The sequence below is a fragment of the Dendrobates tinctorius genome, unplaced genomic scaffold (genome assembly GCF_039654945.1).
Source record: "Dendrobates tinctorius isolate UK_male_01 unplaced genomic scaffold, ASM3965494v1 ptg000211l, whole genome shotgun sequence".
In the NCBI taxonomy this organism is placed as follows: domain Eukaryota; kingdom Metazoa; phylum Chordata; class Amphibia; order Anura; family Dendrobatidae; genus Dendrobates; species Dendrobates tinctorius.
In genome coordinates, this window is record NW_027361878.1 from 6110167 (window position 1) to 6135504 (window position 25338).

The window sequence follows — 25338 nt, forward strand, 5'->3', positions numbered from 1 at the left end:
ATGCTACAGCATCAGCCTGCGGAGGCTAAAATTTGGGCGATTCTGCAAAGTGCAATGCAGGACTAGCAGTATCGTCATCCAAATCCATTAGGTGTGATATTGGCACAGTGCATGCAGCGGAGGGTCGGTACAAGCCAAGTTACTGCCCTCCGCAATCTGAACAGATAAGGACGACACCAGCACCGCACTCCCCGCAAGTAAGAGACACCTCGCTAATTTACAGTCCATCTGAAAAAAGCCTGGCAAAGTGCCCTTAATCATGACCCACCTCCCCCATCAGATAATCATCCAATGCACCGAGATGTTGTCACACAGGGTATCTGCCATGCATGTCCACCCCGTTACATCAGAGCAAACATTAACTAAACCAAGAAGCTTCTATAGAAAAAAGGAGAAACCGTGCACAATGCTCCTGCATGGAAACTGATTACAGGAAGAAGTATCCAAAGGCAACAACACAGACAATGGTAGAAAAACAATGTAAGAAGACCCCAAGTAAAAATTATTAATCATGAATGAAGAAAAAAAAAAAAAAAAAGGAGGCCAAGAGCAGTGGAAAAAAAAAAAAAAAAAAGAAATTGTGAATGCGCATTGCTCAATGGTGCCGTCCAATATTCAAGTTATAAGTCCACAGTTACAACCATTCATAGGTCTCACCTCAAACACCGTCTTGGCTGCATAACCCTGTACGTCATCTCTGTTGATGACGATCTGGATCACTCTGTACCAGACCTCTTCACTTACATAGTCCCCTGCTATACGGATGAGGTTGAGGATAGTGTCCACATACCACGTGTAATCAACAGCGTACTTCTCTGCGAGAATTGCCACCTTTAGCACCTACAACACAAAAAGGCAATCTACTGGTCAACGACTGAAATAACCTACAACAAAACAAAAAAAAGAAAACTGCTGTGTAGAAAACCATATATACAAACAAGTCATTTGCTTAAAAAAAAAAAAAAAAAACACACAACAGTTACCGTATATACTCGAGTATAAGCCGACCCCCCCCCCCCAATTTTGCCACAAAAAAGTGGGAGAACTTATTGACTCGAGTATAAGCCTAGGGTGGGAAATGCTGCATAGATTATTCCCCCATATGGTGTCCCCATAAGAAGCTCCATAGATTGTTCCCCCATATGCTGCCCCCCATAAGAAGCTCCATAGATTGTTCCCCCATATACTGACCCCAGAAGAAGCTCCAGATTATTCCCCCATATGCTGCCCCATAAGAAGCTCCATAGATTGTTCCCCCATATGCTGACCCCATAAGAAGCTCCAGATTATTCCCCCATATGCTGCCCCCATAAGAAGCTCCATAGATTGTTCCCCCATATGCTGCCCCCATGCTGCTGCTGCATGTAAAAAAAAAAAAAAAAAAAAAGACATACTCACCTCTCCGTCGCTGGGTGTCAGGTGCCGGTGTCACTGCTGGCACCTGAGATACTCACGTGTCCTGCGTCCATGGCTGCTTACCGCTATCTGTCACGTCATCAGTCAGTGACGTTCAGACTGCAGGGGGCGCGGCGCGCACTAACCACGTCACCGCGCCCTCTGCTGTCTGAAGTCACTGACCGATGACAGACAGCAGCAAGCAGCCATGGACGCAGGACAGGTGAGTATCGCTATACTTACCCGTCCTGACGCTGTGTCTTGAGCCCCCAGCTTCTCCCCGTGCTCTCTCTTCCTGCCTTCAGCGGTCACGTGGTGCCGCTCATTAAAACTCATGAATATGCGCATATTCATGTGTTTTAATGAGCAGCACCACGTGACCGCTGAAGGCAGGAAGAGAGAGCACGGGGAGAAGCTGGGGGCTCAAGACACAGCGTCAGGACGGGTAAGTATGACCTGACACCCCCGCCCCCCCTCCGACCCCCTTTGTATATGACTCGAATATAAGCCGAGAGGGGGACTTTCAGCCCAATTTTTTGGGCTGAAAATCTCGGCTTCTATTCGAGTATATACGGTAAATATTTTGCAAAAATCCCTGAGGTTACCAGATTTTGCTGCTGTTTCCATTTTGCACTACATCGCTCCATTGCGTAGATATCCACATTTATTGGTTTAGGAGGGTAGCATGTGAAATCTCCATCATAAGTCTATGGAGAGTGCTCCTTCACCCCTCCCTTCCAGACAGTGTCAATCACAGCTCAGCAGCTGATCCAGTAGTTTCAGACGTTGACAAGCTGTGACAGAGGGAGCAGTGAAAATGCACACCCCCAGAGAAGACTGAAGAAAATGCCAGTTGCACTATAAGCAGAGATTTCACATATGGCGCTCCAAAAGCAATAAATGAATATCTCTACAATGCATCGACGCAGCGCGAAGCAGAAAAAAAGTAGAAGAATCAGGGGAGCTCAAGGACTTTTACAAGGTATTTAACTACACTTTAAGCAAGTGACAGGTGCGCTTTAAAAAAAGGTCACTCACAATCTCCTCACGAATAGAGTAATCAGCTGTCTCCAAGTAGTTCAGCATCTCTGCTACAATCTGCTGGGCGTTGCTCCGGTCACACATGGCATACAGGAGATCCACTGCTCGCTGCCGCACGCTAACATCCCTTTCTGTCTGTTGAGTAAAATGCAGATTAGTCTTCGAGAGAAAAATCCTTGAACAGGCAAGCAGAAACTTAAAGGGTTGCTATGCTCTGTGTACATGATTAATAACACTTTGTCCATTATATGACTTGTATCCTACTTTCTAAATAATCTGAATATTTTATTATCCATTTCTTCTGCAGTTTTTTTCGTGATCGTTGATTCATTGCTTTGTTAAAATCAGCAGAAGCAAGGAGGAAATTGTACAGCAGTACTGAACAGTGTAGATCTGAAACCAGCTCTGCTGCAAAGTAAAACCACGTATTAGAGGGCTCAGAACGATCTCTGTGTCCCCTTCTGCCTGTTTTCTCACTCTGCTCCCCACTCCTTGCTCAATAGAGTATAACAGGAGGTGTAACCTGATACCTCAGTGGACAGAAACTACATCTTGTTTTAGGCAAGACAGATGCCATGTACACTTACAGAGTGAATAGTAAAAGCAAAGGCGCATGAGTAGGGGGAAGGACAGACGAAAGAAGCACATTTGTGTGCCAAGTTTCTGATGCTCGCCTGAACTATTGATTGACAGTTTGTCGAAAGTACCATTCCCAATGACTAAGATATTCACTTTTATCAATTTCTTTATACAATGCCGGGATAAAGAAGCATTTACTAAAACAGACATGGTAAGAGCAGACTTTTTCCCAGTGGGTTTTGGAAGATATTCTATACCCATAAACCAGCTTCCTTGTTTTTTTTTGTTTTGTTTTTTTGAACAGGGAACATGTTACCTGCCAAAACCGCAGGCAGCAGGAATTAGATTCTGGATGCATGACTGCCGGCTGAGGACCATAGCTGGAAAATAAGCTAGTCCGGCGGTGTACCTGGCCAGCTTTTCCCAGTGAGGCTTTAGGCGATTGATGCAATGTACCATTACCCTCTTCTGGCCAGTGGTGCAGAAGGCCATTGAGCACCATGAAGCCTGTAGAGCAATTTCTCCTGATCCCAGAACAAATAGATAATGAATAAACTACTGCTCGTTCTCACCTTTAGTGCATTAATTACAGTTTCAATATGGGTCTTGACAGCTTCGTGGGAGAACTCCGAACTAGCCAGGGTGCACATGCTCTCCAATGCCAGGTAGCGTAGGTTGGTCTCCCGATGCTGCAGGAACTGGCCCAGCTGGTTGCATGCCCGGACCAGCAGATTGGGCTCACTGGAGAGCAGGACAGAAGAAACACATGGGCTATGTGTAATTGCCTGGTAGTCTGTAGTGTTGAAATCTCCCTTCGGAGCTGCAGAATTGGAAAAACCTGAATAAAGGTGGCATTTCAATGCTATACCAGGAGGTTGATTGCTATGGAGTAAGGTGGTCTTGGTCAACCTCACACTCACCAAATATTGCTGCAGGACATCATCCGTTATGTATGGACAGATCTAGACTGGATTAATGTGGAGAGTGGTATCTGTGCTTTTCTATAAAGCCCTCACATCCAATATATTGTGTTAAAACCTAATACAGTAAAGCGATATCTGCAGGGCAAAGTATATAAGACGTGATGATGTGCCAAGAGAAAGCGGCATGTCTGAACAGCCGCTATAAGCAGTGAGGTGAAAACATGAAGTTTACCTAAAAGCTGCCCTTACCTGTCATGGTAAATGATGAGGCTGATCGCCTCAAACAACACGGCATTCTTGGCGTTGGAGTGCTGCACCTTCTTGGATTTGGGGGGTTCCTGGGCCTTATTTAGAATGGTCTCCAAGCATTCGGTCAGCCGTCCTCGGACTGCGGGGTCCTCTGCAAGGGAGTTATGTGTCAGCAGCATCAAACAATGTGTAATGTAACTCACACACCAGCCACACCAGGAGGAGTCATCCTCAACGCTTGGCTTACTCTATAGAGGTCTCTCCCATTATCCTGGATTAAAGCACACACAAAGCAGTAAAAATCGCAGCATTGTAGCCACGGAGGCAATTATGGCAGGACACAGATTTAAAGCACATCTCAAACTTTCACTTACATAATTTTATTCAGCATGGAAACTTATGAAACTTTGCAAGTTACTTTATGGAGAGGATTTGTCTTTAATTTCCTGAAAAAAAAACAACTTCCAAACCCCTGCTTTTGCCCAGTGTTCATCTGCACGGGCATCACAAGGTGGAGTAAAAGCAGGGGTTTCGAAACCATCTACATGCAAATTATTTATTTTTTTTCCAGGAACGAAGACAAAGTCCAGGTTTCAAACTTATCCATTCTGGATAGAATTGTTTAAAAAAATAAATAAGTTTAGTTACTCTTTAAATAAGGCATCTTATCAGAGGGTATAGAGAATCGGGCATGCAGGCACCAACCCTAGCTTCAGTGGCATCCAGCGGAAAAGTGCAAACAAGGTTGTGAGTGCACGTATGGACCACCTCAAGGTTGGGAGTGATCTAATGGATCAGACATCATAGCAGATCTAATCAGAGAGCAGAGTACAGCTCCCTCTTTATCACTAGCACTCCCAGAGAACAAATGAGGGTGGAGGAGTACATTGTACGCTAGTGATGAGCGCACTCGCTCGCCACTCGGTCATGCATCGGGGTGCTCCTGTATCACGGGTGCTCAAGCGCTAACGTCTGCTGCTCACATGTCGACTGCAGGCACTCTTACAGGTGGATAATGATCAGCATAGGCACTGACAGGTCAATGGCATCCAGCCCTATATACAGTAAGCTGCAGTGCATGCTGCACTGATACTTTCCGACGAAAGGGGTCGTCCACTCCTCGATCAACCCCTTCTTAAATACTAGATTCTCCAGTGTAAAACACAAAAAAACATATCTACCTTATGCACCGATGGCATTCCAGGGTCTCCCAGGACTCTTGCCACTGTTAACGAGCAATACAGGCAATCAACGATTCCTAATGGGCTGCTTCTCGCACACTTCACTAGAACATGCAAGGTTCACAAGTGTGAGTGAACAAGCCCATTAGTAAAATGAAAACTGAAAGAAAAAGAGCGCAATAGGGTCTTACCCGAGAAAATGAGAAAATAGAACAATAAATTATACTCACCCTGTGTAGGAGAGTATTAGGCATAAAGGAATAAAGTCAGCTTGCTGCACATCCAAATGACCACGCCGTGGCCATAAATCATCAGATTCAAAGAAGGAATTTTTATGGATTAACCGTGCGCTGCCAGACCATCACTCCTCACAAGTTGTGTGCTTTAAAACATTTAATTCCCAACGCATTTCAAAGTTAAAAACTTCTTCCTCAGGGAATGACATGTACACGTCATCCCCTGAGGAAGAAGTTTTTAACTTTGAAACGCGTTGGGAATTAAATGTTTTAAAGCACACAACTTGTGAGGAGTGATGGTCTGGCAGCGCACGGTTAATCCATAAAAATTCCTTCTTTGAATCTAACAAGCCCATTAGGAAACGCAGATTATGCTACGTGAGCACTGCAGCCAATGTCACGAGAGCCCAAGCACCAACATTGCTGGAACAGCGCCAGTTATTTTCATTTTACACTGGGGAATTTAGTATTTAGGAAGGGGTTGTCTGAGCAGTGGGAAAAACCCAGTGACCTTTCTCAACAGATTGGCTAGATTTTGCTTCACAAGTGCATCAACAAGTCTCGGGTGTTCGTGCCCCTCTTATTATTTCACTAGCTATTCGAGTACATCGGGTATCTACTAACCACTGCATGCCTGAACGCATGCCTGCAGCAGCTCTAGCCCAGTCAGCTAGACATCACAATTTAACCCTCAAAGTCGCTTCTGCCCAATTTTCTAGCTTCCAACACATTAAATTCATGAAGAGACTGGTCACTTGCTGCCTAATACATCCCATCCTATGACAGGTGTCACTGTTACAAGATAAGCAGTGGTATTCATTTCCTACAACAGGTAGGCTTCATCCCTTCCTAACATGTAAACTACTGAATGTCAGTTATCCATGCATGGAGCAGGCTCGGGAGCTGAGCATGCACCATATATAGCAGTGGTGACTATTATACCACCAGCAGCCTGCCTCCAACAGCAGCGACTGGAGCCATCTCCGATCACTTCTGTGTGACCATCGAATTCCACTGTCAATCACTGACAGCAACATCTAATTGGCGACATCCAGTTAGGCAGTGGATTTTGATGACCAACATGGCCTTCTTTATAATGCATGATTGCACAAGTGCAAAAAAAAAAAAAAAAAAAGAAGTTGTTAGCAGGTTCAAAGTCCCTAGGGAGATTAAATATATAAAATTAAAAAAAAAAAAAAATCAAAAAAAAAAAAAAAAAAAATCATGTGTGATAAACACATCCACAAAAGTCCAATCTATCAAAATAGAAAATAATGTAAACTGTAAAAAGTAAAATAATAGAAAAAAAAAAAAAAATCAGCTTTTCGATTGCCATACTGCTCACAAAAACATGGATTTTTGTGTGTACTCACCGTAAAATCCTTTTCTCCGAGACGCTCATTGGGGGACACAGATACTGTGGGTGTATGCTTCCGCCGCTAGGAGGCTGACACTAAGTGAAAAAAAGAGGTTAGCTCCTCCTCCGCAGTATACACCCTCGCCCCTATTGCGGGCGGAAATCAGTTTGGTGCCAAAGCAGTAGGAGGACAACAAATCAGCCTTAATACAGGTACAACATGTCCAAAGGAAAACACCACCCTTATATCAAATAAGTAAACACATTCATTTAAACAAGAGCCAACTGGCTAATAGGGTGGGTGCTGTGTCCCCCAATGAGCGTCTCGGAGAAAAGGATTTTACGGTGAGTACTCACAAAAATCCATGTTTCTCGTTCGTCTCATTGGGGGACACAAATACTGTGGGGCGTCCTAAAGCAGTCCCTGGGTGGGAGATTGACTCACCGATCCAAGCTACATGCACCTCCTGTTTAAAGGTGCGCCACCGTTGCTTGGAGAATCCTTCTACCCAGGCTTGCATCCGCCAAGGCCTGAGTATGGATATTATGTTTAGCAAATGTGTGCAGGCTGGACCAGGTTGCTGCCTTGCAAACCTGTTCCATCGAAGCCTGATGCCGAAGCGCCCAAGAGGCGCCCACCGCCCGGGTAGAGTGCGCTCTGATCCCTGCTGGAATCGGCGTGCCTCTAATGCAGTAGGACTCCTGAATAGTCAAACGAATCCATCTGGCTATGTTCGACTTTGAGGCAGCGAGTCCCTTCTTGCGTTCTTCAGGGAGCACGAACAGCGTGTCCGTCTGAGGAAAGGGTGCCGTCCACGACACGTACCTCCGGAGGGCTCTTACCAGGTCTAACGTGTGAAGAGCCTTCTTCCACACGGTGCACCGGTGCTGGACAAAATGAAGGCAAAACAACATCTTCATTGATGTAAAAAAGAGGACACGACCTTCGGCAGAAAAGGAGGGGCTGGTCTGAGGACCACCTTATACCTATGGAAAGTGAGGAACGGAGCTCGGCAGGATAGAGCCGCCAGCTCTGAAACCCGCCTGATGGAAGTGATGGCCACTAGGGGAACAACTTTCCAGGAAAGGTACCTCAAAGCGATATCCTGAAGCGGTTCCAATGGAGCTTCCTGCAGAACACTTAGGACCATGTTAAGAACCAAGGCATCCATCGGCGCCATATAGGGAGGTATCAAGTGGGACACTCCCCGGATGAAAAGTTTTCACCTGCAAATTGGTAGCAACCCTGCACTGGAACAGGACGGATAAGGCAGACATTTGTCTCCTGCGGAAACCTGGGGCAAAGCCAGAGTCTAATGCTCTACCGACTGAGCTATCCGAGCTCTCTGAGCCCGACTGGAGAAAAACCAAGATGTTGGAGATCGAGAATCTTAGCGGAGAAACACCGCGGCCTCGACATCAAGCAAAGAACACCTTCCAGGTGTGGTGATAAATTCATGCTGAAGCAGGCCTCCGGGCGCTAATCGTTGTAGTGACCACCTTGCTCCCGAACCCTGCCTGGGTTAGAATCCAAGATTCAACGGCCCTGACATCAAACACAGGGTCCCTGAGTTCGGGTGGCAAATTGGCCCTTGAGACGGTAGATCTGGGCGCTCTAGCAGGCGCCCAGAAACATCGGCGAGCAGCTGCCTTAGATCTGCGTACCACGCTCGACGGGGCCAGTCTGGGGCCAGCAGAATCGCCGGCCCCCCTTCAGTCTTGATCCCTTTGCTGACTCTCGGGAGTAGTGGCAGTGGGGGAAATCGATATGGGAGGCGAAACTGGTTCCATGGCAGAACCAACGCATCCACCACGAATGCCTGCGGGTCCCTGGCCCGAGCGACATATGTGGGCACCTTGGCATTCACTCTGGAAGCCATCAGGTCCACATTCGGAGCTCCCCACCGTTGACAAATCTGTTGAAGAACTTCGGGATGTAGAGACCACTCTCCGGATGCAAGACCCTGCCGGCTGAGGAAGTCTGCCACCCAATTTTCCACGCCCGGGATGTGGACAGCCGAAATCACCAAGTGGTTTGCTTCGGCCCACTGATGAACGTGCTCCACCTCGCGCATGGTTATTCTGCTGCGGGTGCCCCCCTGACGAATTATGTAAACCACCGCCGTGGCGATGTCCGATAGAATCCGGACGGGGCGGCCTGCTAGAAAGTGATGAAACTTCTGCAGAGCCAGCCGAATTGCTCGTATCCCCAATAAGTTGATCGGGAGGCGTGCCTCCTGTGGCGACCACCGTTTCTGGGTTGTGTGGTGGCGAAACACCGCTCCCCAACCGAGACTGACGTCAATTGTCATTATCAGCCCATGACATGGGGGGAAAGGTTTCCTCTAGGCCAGAGAGGAACTGGTTATCCACCATCCGAGCGACTGCCTGACTTGAGAGGACAGTTTGCACCGCCGATCGAGCGTGAAAGGAATCTTGTCCCAGGCTGACACGAGGCGTGCTGCAGGGGGGTGAGGGATGGAACTGGACGAAAGGTATCGCTTCGATTGCTGCCACCATTTTCCCTAGGATCCTTATCGCGGATCGGATGGTATGAGGGACTGGTTGGCGTAGTGTCCGGACTCCCTGCCGGAGACTAGCGGCCTTTCCTGAGGGAGAATTATCAACCTTCAACAAGTGTCGAAGATCATTCCTAGGAAGGAGATCCTCTGAGCTGGCACAAGGGATGATTTCTTTGCATTGACCAACCATCTAAGCGGCAAGAGTATCTAGCGTGATGTTGACACCTTCCTCACATGCCCGTATTGACAGGCCCTTGACCAAGAGGTGGTCCAGATAAGGCAAGACGACTATGCCTCGAGAATGCAGTGTGTCCCTGACAATTGCCATAACCTTTGTGAACACTCTGGGAGCCATGACTAGCCCGAAGGGTAGCGCTACGAACTGAAAATGCTGAACGCTGATGGCGAAGCGTAGCCGCCTCTGACGAGGAGGAAAAAATGGGTATATGCAGAAATGCGTCCTGGCTGTCAATTGAGGCCAAGTATTCTCACTGCTCCATGACCGCTATGACTGAACGGAGAGACTCCATCCGGAAATGTCTGATCCTGATGAATTTGTTCAGAAGCTTTAGGTCCAAAAACAGGCCTGACAGACCCGTCCTTTTTGGGAACCGCAAAAAGGTTGGAATAGAACCCCTGAGCTCTTCTGTGTTCCGGCACTGGAACAATGACTCCGTTGTGCAGGAGCGACTTGATGGCTCCCAATAGAGCCCTTACCTGGGTATCCACCCTGGGAAGGCGAGAAAGAAAAATACCATCTTGGAGGGTATCTGACAAATTCTATTTTGTAACCTGAGGACACCAATTCCTTTACCCATGCGTCGTGAGCGATGTTGGCCCAGACGTGGTGAAAACAGAGTAGGCGGCCGCCCACTTTGCTGGTGTTGTCTGGTAAAGACCTCGAGTCATTTGGCCGATGGTCCTTAGGATCTGGGTCCCCTCGACCTGGCCTGTTGAGCACGCATTCTCCCCAATGGGTTGGCTCTATATGACCTGCCGCTCCCTATCCTGGTCGGGGCGGCCTCAGGTGGCGGAATTGGGCCCCGTAGTCCACCTGGAGTCTTTTAACGCATGACCCCGGCCCGGTCTCCTATTCGGGTCCCGGACCAGGCTCAGGCTGCTTAGCAGCCGCCACCTGACCAATGCCGTCACGCCCGGCCTAGAATGGCCGATGGCACTGCAAAAGGCCCGAAAACGTGCCTGAACCGGGTGACGAAAAAACGATTTAACCTTCTGTTGAGGGAGAAACCCGCTCTTTCCTCCTGTGGAGTCGGAGATAAGTTGATCCAAAAATAGGCGGCCGCACTGATAAGGCAGGGAAGTCAAGGACTTCTTGGAAGTAGAATCGGCCCGCCATGTCCTCAACCATAGGGCTCTTCAGATAGAGATTGTATTAGCGGCAGCAAGTGCTGAACAATTGGCCGCATCCAAAGACGCATTCAATACATAATCTCCGGCTATCGTCATCTGACCTTTGACCTCCGAGATCTCTGCAGGTAGATCCTGCTCCTGCGCAACCATGTTTAATGTTTCTGACTATGATATCATAGCCTTGGCTACCAAAGTTGCTGCGAACGAGGGAGCGAGTGCAGACCCTGACGCCTCATATACTGAACGAGCTAGGCTCTCAATAAGGCAGTCCGTGGGATCTTTAATCGAGGAAAGCCTAGGGACAGATAACATGGTCTTAGTGGCCAGGCGTGAAACCAGAGGATCCACTATCGGGGATTCCATCCATTGTTTACTGAGGTCCGGAGCAAACGGATAACGCGTTTCGAGTGCCCTTTAACCCGAGAAAAACGCCGTTTTGGACGTTCTCTGTGCCGCTGCACTATGTCCTCAAACTCAGGGTGAGAGGAAAAAATTCTGTGTGGCCGCTTCACTCGTTTAGATGCCACTTTATGCCCCGTAGCCGCTGCGGTATCATCCTAAATCCCCAGGGTCTGATTGATGGCTTCTATGAGGCTGTCCACTGTTTCACGTGACTCTGGAGTGTCCAGGTCAATGGGCTCGTCTGAGTCGCAATCTGAGGTCTGCTCACTATCAACCACTGGTGACGGGGAGCGAGAAGCAGATCTTGCGGATGCCGAAGGCACCGGATGGACTGGGCGACACCGTGTGGATTAGTTTCCCCCGGGTCTGCCTGGAGTGAGGGTGGCCCCTGCAGGCCGGAGGCTCCTGTGAGGTGGAGGTTCCCTCTAAAGGCGGCGAGACACTGTCCCTGCCCCCATCTGGGGCTTGCAGGGATTCTATTGCTCTCGTAAGCAACGCCATGTACTGTGACAGTGGTCGGGCCCACTCCGGGGGATTTGACACATTGGTCGCGGTCGCAGGGGAGGGCTCCTGGGCGCGTTTGGATTCGTAGGCTTCGCATAAATGCTTGCTCTGCACCCACGGAAACGCAGCCCGACAAGAGATGCATGCCGCGTAAAAGAACGTGTGCGTCTTTGCCTTTTTTTTTTTTTTCGGACATGCTGTATCTGTCCGCTGCTGGGGATATGGGGAAGAGGTAGCCCCTCGTTTCTCCCTATAGCGTGGCCTCTCGGGCAGCACTTACCCCAGTCCTGCGCACCCCCCCCCCCGACCTGGATGCTTCCTTTAAATTACGCGCCGACATCTGTGGCGCGCACCAGCCTACAAAATCGCTCTAGGGGCGGTACTCCCACTTTGCGGCCTAACCCGTGCTCCGAAGCCGGGGCCTCGATTTTTGATGCCGCCGAGTGCGGGGCGGGCTGCCGTAAGTGACACGCGGCCCCGAGGGCGGAACTTGCGGCCACGGCCTAGCTCCAGCCGAAGCCTCAATTTTTCCCCTACCCGACCGGGGTGGGGTGGGTGCGGTACCAAAAGTGGCGCTACTGACCGGCGCAGCATTCTTGTCCTGACGGATCCAGCCCTTCACTTGCATGGCTAGTGGACGACGCGAGGCGTGCTGCGGCTGTGGGCTCCAGCCCGAAATCTTCGCAGGAGCCCTCCCCGACCCTCTCCTCACCGATGATCCTCTTCAGCCTGAACGCAGGTATGTGAGGGGGGGAGGGGGTCTTTGATAAAAAAATAGGACGGTGCAGGCACCCTAGCTCCATCTAACCCCTTCAGGGGGTGAGGAGAGGGACCGTCCGCCACCTTGCAGCACCGCCGTCTAGCGTTGGTGGAGCAGTGGGGGCCGCACAGACTAGTCTTGTGCCTCTGTGCAAGCCCATGGTTTCAATACCTAGGGGTGGACAGGGCTAAGTCTGGCATAATGTCCCACGTCGCGGGAAAGGATACGTGGAGGGATACTCGCACGTGCTCGCCCGTTGATGGTTTGGGGAAATCGGATCCTTTCAATAGGATGCGTTGCCCGTCTCATCTTCATAAAATAACAAACAAAAATAGAAGTCTGGGGAAAAGTCCCAGATATGTCCCTCGGTGCGGGAAAGTATACGCGGAGACTATACTCAACGTGTGCTCGCCCGTTGATGGTTTGGGGAGATCGGACCCTTTCAATAGGATCCGTCGCCCATGTCTCATCTTCATAGTAAACTAGAAAAAAATAGTCTGGAGAGATCCAGACTGTGTGCCTCCATAGGACACTAAGCAAAAAACGGATTTCCGCCCGCAATAGGGGCGAGGGTGTATACTGCGGAGGAGGAGCTAACCTCTTTTTTTCCCCACTTAGTGTCAGCCTCCTACCGGCAGAAGCATACACCCACAGTCTCTGTGTCCCCCATTGAGACGAAGGAGAAAAGGTCATCAAAATGTGGTATCCCAAAATACCACTGAAAAGGATAGCCCGCCATGCAATGAAGCAAGCCCTCACACGGCTACATTACTGAAAAATAAAAAATGCTACAGTCTCAGAAAACTGCGACAATTTTGTGCTTCATTTTTAAACTTTTTTTTTTTTTTTTTTAACTACTAAAAAAAATATCCAAGTTTGGCATTGCCATAAATTTTACTGACCTGAAGAATCAAAATGCCATTTTAGAGCACAATTAATGCGGTAAATGAAAACCCAAATAAATGGTGAAAAATACGAATTTCATTTACGTTTTATCTGCTTTTCAGTACATTATATAGTAAAATGAATGGTGTCATTCAAAACTAGACCTTGTCCGAAGGGAAAAAAAAAAAAAAAAAAACCCTGATATAACGATGACGTAAAAATAAAAGAAAAAAAGTTATGGCTCTTAGACGGAAAAAAATAAAAAACACAAAAATGAGAAATGGCAGTGGAGGTAAAGTGTTGGGATAAGATACAAATATGTCAACTATAACAGAAAACATGGTGTGAAACAGGCCCAAATAGTAACAGATTGAATCTGGGAAAGGAATATTCTACAACTGTGAGCAGACCCAAATCTTTGTAGTGTCTCCAATATAAAACAGGCAGCGGCGGAGACGATGTGCAGATGACAGATCACAAAGGGTTTTACACAACGCAGGCATCAGAACGCATCCTGGCCATACGTTGTGTGTCTATTGTTTAGAGGTCACAGATGAGGAGCACAAATGACACGTCAGGAGATAAACATGCTCTACGAGTTCATTTTTTGGGGGGACAACAAGTAACAGCATTTCACACCCCTGCATGGACATGTGTGTTCACACCCCCGCGTAAAACCTCTGGCAACCCAGGGCAAAACCTCTGCATGGACACGTATGTTCACTCCCCCATGCAAAACCTCTGCATGGACACGTATGTTCACTCCCCCATGCAAAACCTGTTGACAACCCAGCGCAAAACCTCTGTATGGACACGTGTGTTGACACAAACACACACACACACATCTGTATGGACACATGTACACGCTTCTTTATAACTATCTGGAGGGGTCTCTGTGACCAGACCACTGTCACTTTAGACAGGAGATAAGTTGCACCCATTCCTTTTCTGGAAGCCCCTGAAGTAAAACAGTCCTGAAAGAATCTTGCAGAGACTTATTCCATTTCTGACTGACAGCCACATGAGGACAAAGAGGGGTAGGATTAGACATGATTTGCCCCCCACTGAGCATGGGGATTGGGCTGCGGCCAGTTCCCTTTCAGCTAGATACAAGATAGTGAGAAACATACAGAGGGAATTGGCCAACCTCATGGGACACATATAGAACATAGTAACATAATAACAGTTATTAAGGTTGAAGGGAGACTTTAAGTCCATCTAGTTCAACCCATATCCTATCCTAACTTGCCCTAACATGTTGATCCAGAGGAAGGCAAAAAAAAACCCATGTGGCAACAAGTAAGCTTCACATTGGGGAAAAAAATTCCTTCCTGACTCCACATACGGCAATCAGACTTGCTCCCTGGATCAACGCAATATTAAGGTAACTAGTGTATAGACCCTGTAATATTATACTTTTCAAGAAAGGCATCCAGTCCATTCTTAAATTTTAGTAGGGAATCACTCATTACAACATCATATGGCAGAGAGTTCCATAGTCTCACTGCTCTTACAGTAAAGAATCCGCGTCTGTGAGTATGCTTAAACCTTCTTTCCTCCAGACGTAGAGGATGCCCCCTTGTCCCCGTCACAGGTCTAAGAGTAAAAAGATCATTAGAAAGCTCTTGGTATTGTCACCGCATATATTTATACATTGTAATAAGATCACCCCATAGCCTTCGATTCTCCAAACTAAATAACCCCATGTGTAATAACCTGTCTTGGTATTGCAGACCCCCTAGTTCCCTAATAACCTTGGTCGCTCTTCTCTGCACCCGCTCCAGTTCAGCTATGTCTTTCTTATACACCGGAGACCAGAACAGTACACAGTATTCTAAGTGTGGTCACACTAGTGACTTATATAGAGGTAAAATTATGTTCTCCTCATGAGCATCTATGCCTCTTTTAATGCATCCCATTATTTTATTTGCCTTTGCAGCAGCTGCCTGACACTGGCCGCTAAATGTGAGTTTGTCGTCCACCCATACACCCAGGTCTTTTTCAGTGACCGTTTTGCCCAGTGTTTTACAATTAAGCACATAATTATTCATCTTGTTCGTTCTACCCAAGTGCATGACCTTACATTTATCCCCATTAAAGCTCATTTGCCATTTATCAGCCCAAGCTTCTAGTTTACATAAATCCTCCTGTAATATAAAATTGTCCTCCTCTGTATTGATTACCCTGCAGAGTTTAGTGTCATCTGCAAATATTGAAATTCTACTCTCTATGCCCCTTACAAGGTCATTAATAAATATGTTAAAAAGAAGCGGGCCCAAAACGGACCCCTGTGGTACCCCACTGCTAACCGTGACCCAGTCTGAGTGTGCTCCATTAATAACCACCCTTTGTTTCCTATCCCTGAGCCAGCTCTTAACCCACCTACACATATTTTCCCCTATCCCCATTGTTCTTATTTTATGTATCAACCTTTTGTGTGGCACTGTATCAAAAGCTTTTGAAAAGTCCATGTACACCACATCCACTGCATTCCCTTGGTCCAGTCCGGAACTTACCTCTTCATAAAAGCTTATCAGACTAGTCCCTTGTAAACCCATGTTGATATTGGGTCATGAGGTTATTCTTCTCCAGATACTCCAGTATAGTATCTTTTAGAAAACCCTCCAGGATTTTACCCACAGTTGAGGTAAAACTTACTGGCCTATAATTTCCAAGTTCAGTTTTTGTCCCCTTTTTGAATATTGGCACCACATTTGCTATACGCCAGTCCTGTGGTACAGACCCTATTATTATGGAATCTTTAAAGATTAAAAATAATGGTCTATCTATGACTGTGCTTAATTCCTGCAGTACTCGGGGGTGTATCCCATCCGGGCCCGGGGATTTGTCAATTTTAGTGATTTTTAGACGCCGCCGTACTTCCTGCTGGGTTAAGCAGGTGACATTTAACAGAGAATTTTTATCCCTGATCATGTTATCCGTCATGGGATTTTCTTGTGTAAACACTGTTGAAAAAAAGTCATTTAGCATATTGGCTTTTTCCTCATCCACCATTTCACCCAGACTATTTTTAAGGGGGCCAACACTATCATTTTTTAGTTTCTTACTATTTATGTAGTTAAAGAATATTTTGGGATTATTTTTACTTTCTCTGGCAATGAGTCTCTCTGTCTCAATCTTTGCTGTCTTGATTTGCTTTTTACAGAATTTATTTAATCTTCTGTATTTAGTTAATGCCTCATCACTACCTACTTGCTTTAATTCGCTAAATGCTTTACTTTTGTCCCTTATTGCGCCCCTTACAGCTCTATTTAGCCATAGTGGTTTCCTCCTATTTCTCGCATGTTTATTCCCATACGGTATATATTGTGCACAGGTCCCATTCAAGAAGCTAATAAACGTCTCCCATTTTCTTTGTGTATTTTTATGTCTCAGGGTATCGTCCCAGTTAATTCCACCAAAATCATCTCTCATCCGTTGGAAATTTGCTTTCCTGAAGTTTAGTGTCCTTGTAACCCCTCTACTACACATCTTACTAAAGGATACATGAAAACTTATTAATTTGTGATCACTATTACCCAAGTGACCCTCAACCCTTACATTTGATATGCGGTCTGGCCTGTTGGTTAATATTAGGTCTAGCAGTGCCCCCCCTCTTGTTGGGTCCTGAACCAGTTGTGAAAGGTAAATGTCTCTCATAGTTGTCAGAAACCTATTACCTTTGCTGGAACTGCAGGTTTCAGTTCCCCAATGTATTTCAGGGTAGTTGAAGTCCCCCATAATAATGACTTCTCCTTGAGTCGCAGCTTCATCTATTTGCTTTATGAGGATATTCACTGTTGCTTCCATTATTTTGGGAGACTTATAACAAATCCCTATCAGTAATTTATTATTTTTCCTCCCTCCCCTTATCTCTACCCACAGAGACTCTACATTTTCATTAGATTCATATATATTATCACGAAGGATGGGTTTTAAGGATGATTTTACATATAAACACACGCCTCCCCCTCGCTTATTTGTATGGTCATTTCTGAACAGACTATAGCCCTGTAAATTAACAGCCCAGTCATGGCTCTCGTCCAGCCATGTCTCAGATATCCCCACCATGTCATAATTATGTTCCAACAACATTAACTCCAATTCCTCCATCTTGTTGGCGAGGCTTCTGGCATTAGTATACATGCACTTTATGTATCTCTCTGTACCTCTATTCTTTCTTAAATTATTAACTGTTCTAACCTCACCCCCCATGTCATTATTTGTGCCCAGGTCTCTAGCTGCACTGTCTTCCCCTCCTATAAAAGGAATACCCTCCCCCCCCCCGTCCCTAGTTTAAACACTCCTCCAACCTTCTAGCCATTTTCTCCCCCAGCACAGCTGCACCCTCCCCATTGAGGTGCAGCCCGTCCCTAGCGTAGAACCTGTAGCCAACTGAGAAGTCGGCCGAGTTCTGCAGGAACCCAAACCCCTCCTTCCTACACCAATTCCTGAGCCACTTATTAACCTCCCTAATCTCCCGTTGCCTGTCTGACGTGGTACAGGAAGTATTTCCGAAAATACCACCTTGGAGGTCCTTGCTTTAAGCTTACAGCCTAATTCCCTGAAATCATCTTTAAGGACCTTCCACCTACCTCTAACTTTGTCATTTGTGCCAATGTGCACCATGACCGCTGGATCCTCACCAGCCCCTCCCAGTAATCTGTCAACCCGATCAGCGATGTGTCAGACGCGAGCGCCAGGTAGGCAGCACACTGTTCGATGATCCCTGTCTTTGTGAAAGATTGCCCTATCTATTCCCCTAATAATGGAGTCTCCCACTACCAGAACCTGTCTGGCCTGCCCTGCTCTCCTATTTCTCCCCTTACTGGAGCAGACACTCCTCCGGCTTTCAGAGGACATGCCTTGCTGCAGCAGTGCTACTCCTGCACTAACACTCCCCTCATCTGCCAACTTAGCAAACTTATTGGGGTGTGCCAGATCAGGACTAGCCTCCCTGGTGCTCTTCCCTCTACCCCGCCTTCTGTCACCCAGCTAGCTGCTTCATTGTCCTGCAGCTCCAACCTAGCATCCCCCCCCCCTCATCTATCCCATTGAGCGTCTGCTCAGTGAGCAGAAGACTCCTTTCCATATTGTCTATGAATATCAGTGTTGCCAGCTGCACATTTAGATCCAGTATCTGGGCTTCCAAATGCACAACGTGCTCACATCTCGCACAGCAGTATGCACCCTCAACCGGCTGTTCAAGGATTGCATACATGCGGCATGACGTGCACTGGATGGCATTGGCAATAGTGGAGCACATCCTAATGGGGATTGCACCAGACAATAAGATAAGCAAAAAATAAATTAAAAAAAAAAAAAAAGTATTAATATAATATAACAGCAATTCAGTAAGACCTCCCTTGGAAACTCCCTGAATCCAAAGTCACAGAATCTCAAGCCACACACTTACCACAGTTCGCACTTACGCTCAGGTCACACTCAGCTCGTTCACACTCGCTCAGGCAGAAGATTTAAAAGAGTTTTTTTGTTTTTTTTCCCCCTTTCACCAGCACACCACCTTGCTGCTCAATGCACTTCCAAAAGGAGTTGAGCCCCAACCAGCTGCCCCTTATAAACCCTTAATTACTGTATGAACTCCCACCCTTAATTAACCCCTTGTGAATATAGTTACACCTCAAGATTTAAATGCGATATAGTTAACCCTTAAAACAGATAGTAAAATAAGAGATTAACCCTGTAGAGAGAAAAAATAGGTTAAACAAGCCCCCAAGCCCCCCAAAAATTGAACAGGTAGAAAGCACTCAGCAACCTACAATTCAGCAACTCACACAGGTATTTGTTATAGGTTTTCCAAACACCTCTTCACAGAATCTCAAGTCACACACTTACCACAGTTCGCACTTACGCTCAGGTCACACTCAGCTCGTTCACACTCGCTCAGGTAGAAGATTTAAAAGAGGTTTTTTTTTGTTTTGTTTTTTTGTTTTTTTCCCCTTTCACCAGCACACCACCTTGCTGCTCAATGCACTTCCAAAAGGGAAAGGCATTAAAGGAAATTTTGTTTTCCCTAATTTGCACTTTTCATGTGTAGTTTCCTTTCAAATGAATGTTTTGCTTAGTAATCTGAGAGCAACACAATGTAGAGGCAGAGACCCTGATTCCAGCAATGTGTCACTTACTGGGCTGCTTGCTATAGTTTTGCTCAAAATCACTTAGGAGGAGATCATCACTAGATGACTGCTGTCCCATAGTTCAACCTCTCGCCAACAACACTGATTGGCAGCTTTTTGCTTACATTGTGCATAAGCAGAAAGTTGCCAACTGGTGATGTGAGTGGGGTTATACCAGAGCGCAGCATTCAGAAAACTGCTAGATCAGGAGAGAAAAATTTTAAATGAGATCTGCAGCAAGCAGCCCAGTAAGTGTCATCACTGGAATCAGGGTATCTGCCCCTACATCATGCTATTCTTGAATTGGGCAACAAAAACCTGGTAACAAATTCCCTTTAAAGACATCCTTTAAATAGTTCTTACCATCTCATACATCCCTGGCATACCCACAGGTGTCAAAATTTTGATCAGTCCAGAGGTTAGAAGGCATAATCTCAAGAATGGGAGGTCCCCCAACATCTGAAGACTACTGCCACCAGATAAGTGTTTCCTCTTTATGAGATTTATGAACATGACCATACAACAGAAAATCTAGTAAGAACTTGAGCAAAACTACTATGCAAAACGTCAGCTGCAAAAGCGTACAAGCGTCACTTCCATTACGAGCCTTACACTGGTCCCAAACACTGGTCCACATGGGGTTTTCCCGATTGCTCATCCTTCAGAAAGACCACACAGTAGAGGATAGGTAGCCCCCGTCAATTAAAACTGAAAATTTGCAGCCAAAATCTGAGGTTCTGCTTTGGATTTCAGCCACTGACCCCTGAGCAAATTAAAGTTGTTTTTCCACTCTGGGGACATACCCTAAGAGGTTAGCAAACGTACTACATTGTTTTGTATAATTCAAAGTAATGATCTAATAGCAGTGCGCTCTTAATCGAGAACATGGGGCAACCACTTTTTAAGTGTATAAAAAGATTCTCGATTAAGAGCGCACTGCTCCGCAGCCCCTCAGCTCCTACTTGTTTAATGGCGATGCGCTCCCCCACTGATTGGACAGAGGCATCACTGCACCGCTGGCCTGAACTGTGCACTCTCCGATGCTGCAAGCAAAAGCAGTTACACCGCCACATCAGAAGGAGTGCACCGTCACTACAGCTGTCTGCATTACTGCCATCCCAAAATCAAAATCGCTCAGCACAAATATGTTCAGTTAGATGAGTATCAAAGACTGAAAGACATGATTTAGTTTTCAGTTTGCAGCATCGAGACACCTCATACAAATGTGTCACATCCAATTACTAGGTTATGCGGCTGTGTAAGCACCAATTATTACCTGGGGGAGGGTAACACTGTAACAGCCTTAGTAATTTCACAGAAAGCCAGGGAGCGGGGACAAAATAGTAGGTATAATCCTGTAGGTCTGTGGAGGCCGACGTGACAATCTGCAAGCAGAAACAGATGAAGTGTGAAAGTGTGAGGATGACACCATATTGGCACTGCACAGAGGAGGCTGATGCACAGTCTTAGATTCATAGATTGGGACAGCTCCAAACCAAGACCAGATGACCCCAAATCATCAAAACTGCTCATCCTAGATGATGAATTTAATGCATCTTTGGACAATTTTGCAAACCCCCCCCCCCTTTAGGCCATCTCTTTTTCTAAGCCACACCCCCTTGTTTATTATACCAAAGCGTACAGAAATTATGCTCCTCAACAACCCCAAAGTCATAAAACGGGGATACAGTTTCATCGTTACCCTACTCAGCCGAGACACTGCAAGGGACACTGAGGTCTTGAACTCCTCAGGGTTCTTCTGTGCCAAAGTAGTGATCAGACTGGTGGCAGCGGTCACAACACCCTGCAAGTCAACAAAGAAGAAAAATCCAGATAATGACATCCATATGACCAGATGGCATCCGCTTTAGACGAAGGCACAAGCCCAGTTCTAGTTGCCTAGCTCCAGGACTCCACAGAGAAGGGTTATAGCAGGTCTTCATACTTCTACCATAGCCATGGGCGTACAAAACACTATTCCAGATCCATGGTGAGGACGCTGCCGCACTGGATTCCAACTGGATTCCAATAGAAACCTGTACACTTCAGGTAAACTGAGGCCCTAGCATTAGCTTGTACATGGGCTGTCCAGTCACAGGATATTGATGACCTCTCCATAGGATCCTCTTGTATAGGACATATTCTACAGTACCCAGCAGCGGCTGCTACACATCGAATTAAGCGGTATAGTGCGGCCCTGTTCAATTTGCACATCCGGCTTTCTACCCGATTGATTTATGTCCAAGAGACACCCCCACTAATCTTAAAATTATCTTACGGATAGGTCATCAATATAGTATAACTTGTAAACCCCTTTTACATATATAGGTTTTCCTCAAAAGGCGTCATGTAGGGTCACTGAGGGAGAGCAGACATTGAGCCGGGGCGCCATACCACTTTGTAGGGTGCCAACCTCCGCGGCAAGATAGTGAAACCATTAGGCCAAAATTTGGGTCAGACGGCTTATTGCCCATTTTTGTGGCCTATGCATGACATAAGCCCTCCTTTTTAATATTGATCAATTAACGCTCGTGTAAATAGTAGAGGGCCTCTTTTTTAAGAGAGTTTTGTTATATTTGGGACTTAAGTCGATATCTGATTTTGTGGTTTTTGCATGGTGGTGGTCCAAAATCCGCAGCAACCTGCCTTAACTGGGAGGGAGCAAGTGTAAATCAGAGCGTCACTGTGTTTGACTAATAAAAACAGTGGTCCTGAAATTGGGAAACTTTCCCTTCCGAGTGTCCATATGCCTTATTAAGCAGATGCTATCAAATCATTTCATTGGATACATAAATAATCTTGATGAGTGACTGTGCTGGGATAAGGTGTTTTCTGAGCATGCTCGGGTGTAAGAGTATCTTCGGCATGCTCGAATAATATGTTCGAGTCCCCGCAGCGGCATGTCTCGTGGCCGTTAGACGCAACACATGCTGGGATTGCCTGTTTGTTAGACAATCACACCAATAAAAATAATATTTCTGAAAAGTGGTTCTTTCAAACGTGGTAAAAAAATGGAGCGGTGTGTGCACCTATATGGTAAATACATAACCCTGCACTCCTACTTCCAACAATATATAAATATATAAAGTATATAAGTATAAAAAATTCCTTTATCACTTGTTCTTACATGTAAAGTCTGCATATTACAAGGTGTGAAACGTATATAAAAGAACACATCAGTGACACTCAAAACAAAAGCTACACCAAGTTTCTCAGGTACCCCCCCAACACTTTCCACAAATTCACAAAAGAGAATGGCAGTGCTTTGAGGGTTAATGCAAATGAAAAAAATATCCACACCCAAAGAGGAGATAAATTTCATACCTTAAAGTATAGAGGCTTCTTGAATCAAAATATACATATATACACATATATTATATATATATATATATATATATATATATATATATATATATATATATATATATATATAAAAAAAAAAAAAAAACTTACTAGTTGACACACATCAGTGACACTGCAATGGGTTCTGGTGCTTGTTACTTGTTGTCTAATTCAACCCCATTCAGTATCTGGGATTCTTTTCGGTCCATTTGATTCACGGGGGCTGCGGCACATCAGGAGTTAACAAGTTGTATGGTTGTACAACACTATATATAGCAGCTAGAATGGGGAGGGGGGGGCGGAAACCCTGACGAAGGTGGTCGACTTGCCTTCGAAACGCGTTGGTTGTTTTTGGCTCCAGCCAGGCTCCGTAGCCTAGCTCAGTGACGTCACACGCTGTCCAACAGTGTCATACATTTTCCTGCCGAGCATCCAGGTCGCTACCGGCCAGAGCGTCTCTTTTCAACTTCTCTAACCCGACACCCGAGTACATAACCATCACCGCTTGTTCCTGACCAGCATCCACTTACCATCTTCGGGTTTTTACTTTTCACCGGGACAGGAACCCACAAATAAGCCACAGACGAGGTAATCCCAAATATATTGCACGGCCAGGCCGTTGCCACTGACGCACCAGTTGTTTCCTATTGCCAGCAACAACTTAAAATAACAATCTTCAACATTGGGGATGTGTGCAGGGACTCAGACATATTTTTCGAGCACATCAAAGTCACTCAGGTAGCACCCGAGCATGCTCAGATAACACCTTATCCCAGCATGTTCGCTCATAACTAATCACAACGAAATCCACTTACCAGATGCTGATCGTTGAGAAGATGAACCACCCGTGAGGTCCACTCATTGGTGAGCACAAGATCTGGAGACGTGCGATAGAGGCGCAGTAGACAGAGAGCAGCACTCTGTTTAACACTGTCCATTGTGTCCCTAAAGGAAGTAACATCACAAAAGTGGGCACATCGATGGGCACACTGCGGTTCAGAAGAGATGCAGCATGGTCCTGAAAGTCCTACATTTAGGTGGCCCCAAATCACTAAATCTAATCCTTTTTACATCGTCTGATCAGTAACAATGATAGATTTAAGGATGTATTTGGCAATAAGAATCCTTACAAGGTCATCATGATGAGACCGCACCCCACACGTTGCCTCTAGGTCTTCTGGACTCCATTATTTGGCCCTCAACTTTTCACATTTTTGGCATATACAAATAAAATCTGGATTACACAATGAAACCATACTCTCTATACCTACATATTTTCTGAAATTAGACCCCTGGCACATTATGAACTTTACACTCACAGATGCCTTCATGTAAGCTTGCCGAAAATGCACAGAAATTGGTTTAAAACCAAAGCAGAGCCTGACAACACAAATAAAAGAGCACAATGATCCAAATCTGAAAGGACCAAAAATCTCCAAAATCCAGATACTGTATCTTCACTAAAGAAGGTCTTACCCAGCAACCAGAATCCGGGGAATCTCTCCGGCAAAGGCTTCTGCCATCTCTCGGCTCCCGACATTGGCGATGCAGTGCAAAGCCAGTCCCATAAAAGTGGGGTTGCGGCTAGACAGGTCATTTTTGATGGCGTTGTTAATGAGGCGGATGAGTTCACTGTTGGAGTTCACCAGCACTGAGATGAAGAGGTAACCCTGAAAAAAGCAGCCAGTGAATAGTTAGTACCCCTGTAGAAAATAAAATGTGCTTCAGCTGCAGTACCAGCCACGGCCACTAAAATATGCATGGCGCTGTTCCTGAAAATAAAGGGGATGCAGCTTCCTCAATTATCTGATCTGTGGGGGCACAAGGAGGTAATCCCCCACTGATATGACCTTCAATATAACAATATTAAAGACCTCTAATATTAATTTAGATTGTTAAATCAAGGCTCTACTGCTTTAAAAAAATAAAAAAATTGGATTCCCACGCAAACACTCACTTTAGAGGGGTTTTTCCATCCCATGGTTGTAGTTTAAACTGATCACTCACCCTTCTCAGGTCCAGCAATGGGTCTCTTAAGGCCCCTTTACATTTAGCGATGCACCAGCGATCCGACTCGGTCAAGATCGCTGGTGCATCGCTAAATGATCGCTAGTGAGCTGTCACACAGGCAGATCTCACAGCGATGCAGCGCACGATACTCACCTTTCACACACAGCGATCCTGACGTCCTCCCGCCCGTGTCCACGCGTCGCTCGTCGGCACCAGCAGGAAGCCCAGCAGGAAGTGGACGACGAGAAATGGAGCCGGACATTCTCGCGCGATCAGCGATGGACAGCGGGGGAGCCGGTCGGAGGCAAGTATCACACACAGCGATATCGCTAGCGATATCACTATAACGTCACAAAATCGGTGACGTTATAGCGATATCACTATGTGTAAAACCCCCTTTACAGCGGCTCCTAGAGTGGATTATTGTCTGTAGAATTATGTCAG

The 25338-nt window shown here is 46.2% G+C and overlaps 1 protein-coding gene across 2 annotated transcripts in view; it reads right to left on the reverse strand.

Annotated features, from left to right (window-relative positions):
• The window catches only part of AP2A2 (adaptor related protein complex 2 subunit alpha 2), a 72427-nt gene that overhangs the window by 13609 nt on the left and 33480 nt on the right, over positions 1-25338 (reverse strand). For both annotated transcript variants that reach the window (XM_073554353.1, XM_073554352.1), the window contains exons 4-11: positions 24361-24554; positions 23700-23829; positions 21245-21346; positions 20819-20927; positions 4188-4338; positions 3588-3756; positions 2434-2571; positions 658-840 (exon numbers count right to left, since the gene is read on the reverse strand). In XM_073554353.1, the coding sequence (XP_073410454.1) occupies positions 658-840; positions 2434-2571; positions 3588-3756; positions 4188-4338; positions 20819-20927; positions 21245-21346; positions 23700-23829; positions 24361-24554 (1176 nt within the window). The remainder of the gene's footprint in view (positions 1-657; positions 841-2433; positions 2572-3587; positions 3757-4187; positions 4339-20818; positions 20928-21244; positions 21347-23699; positions 23830-24360; positions 24555-25338) is intronic.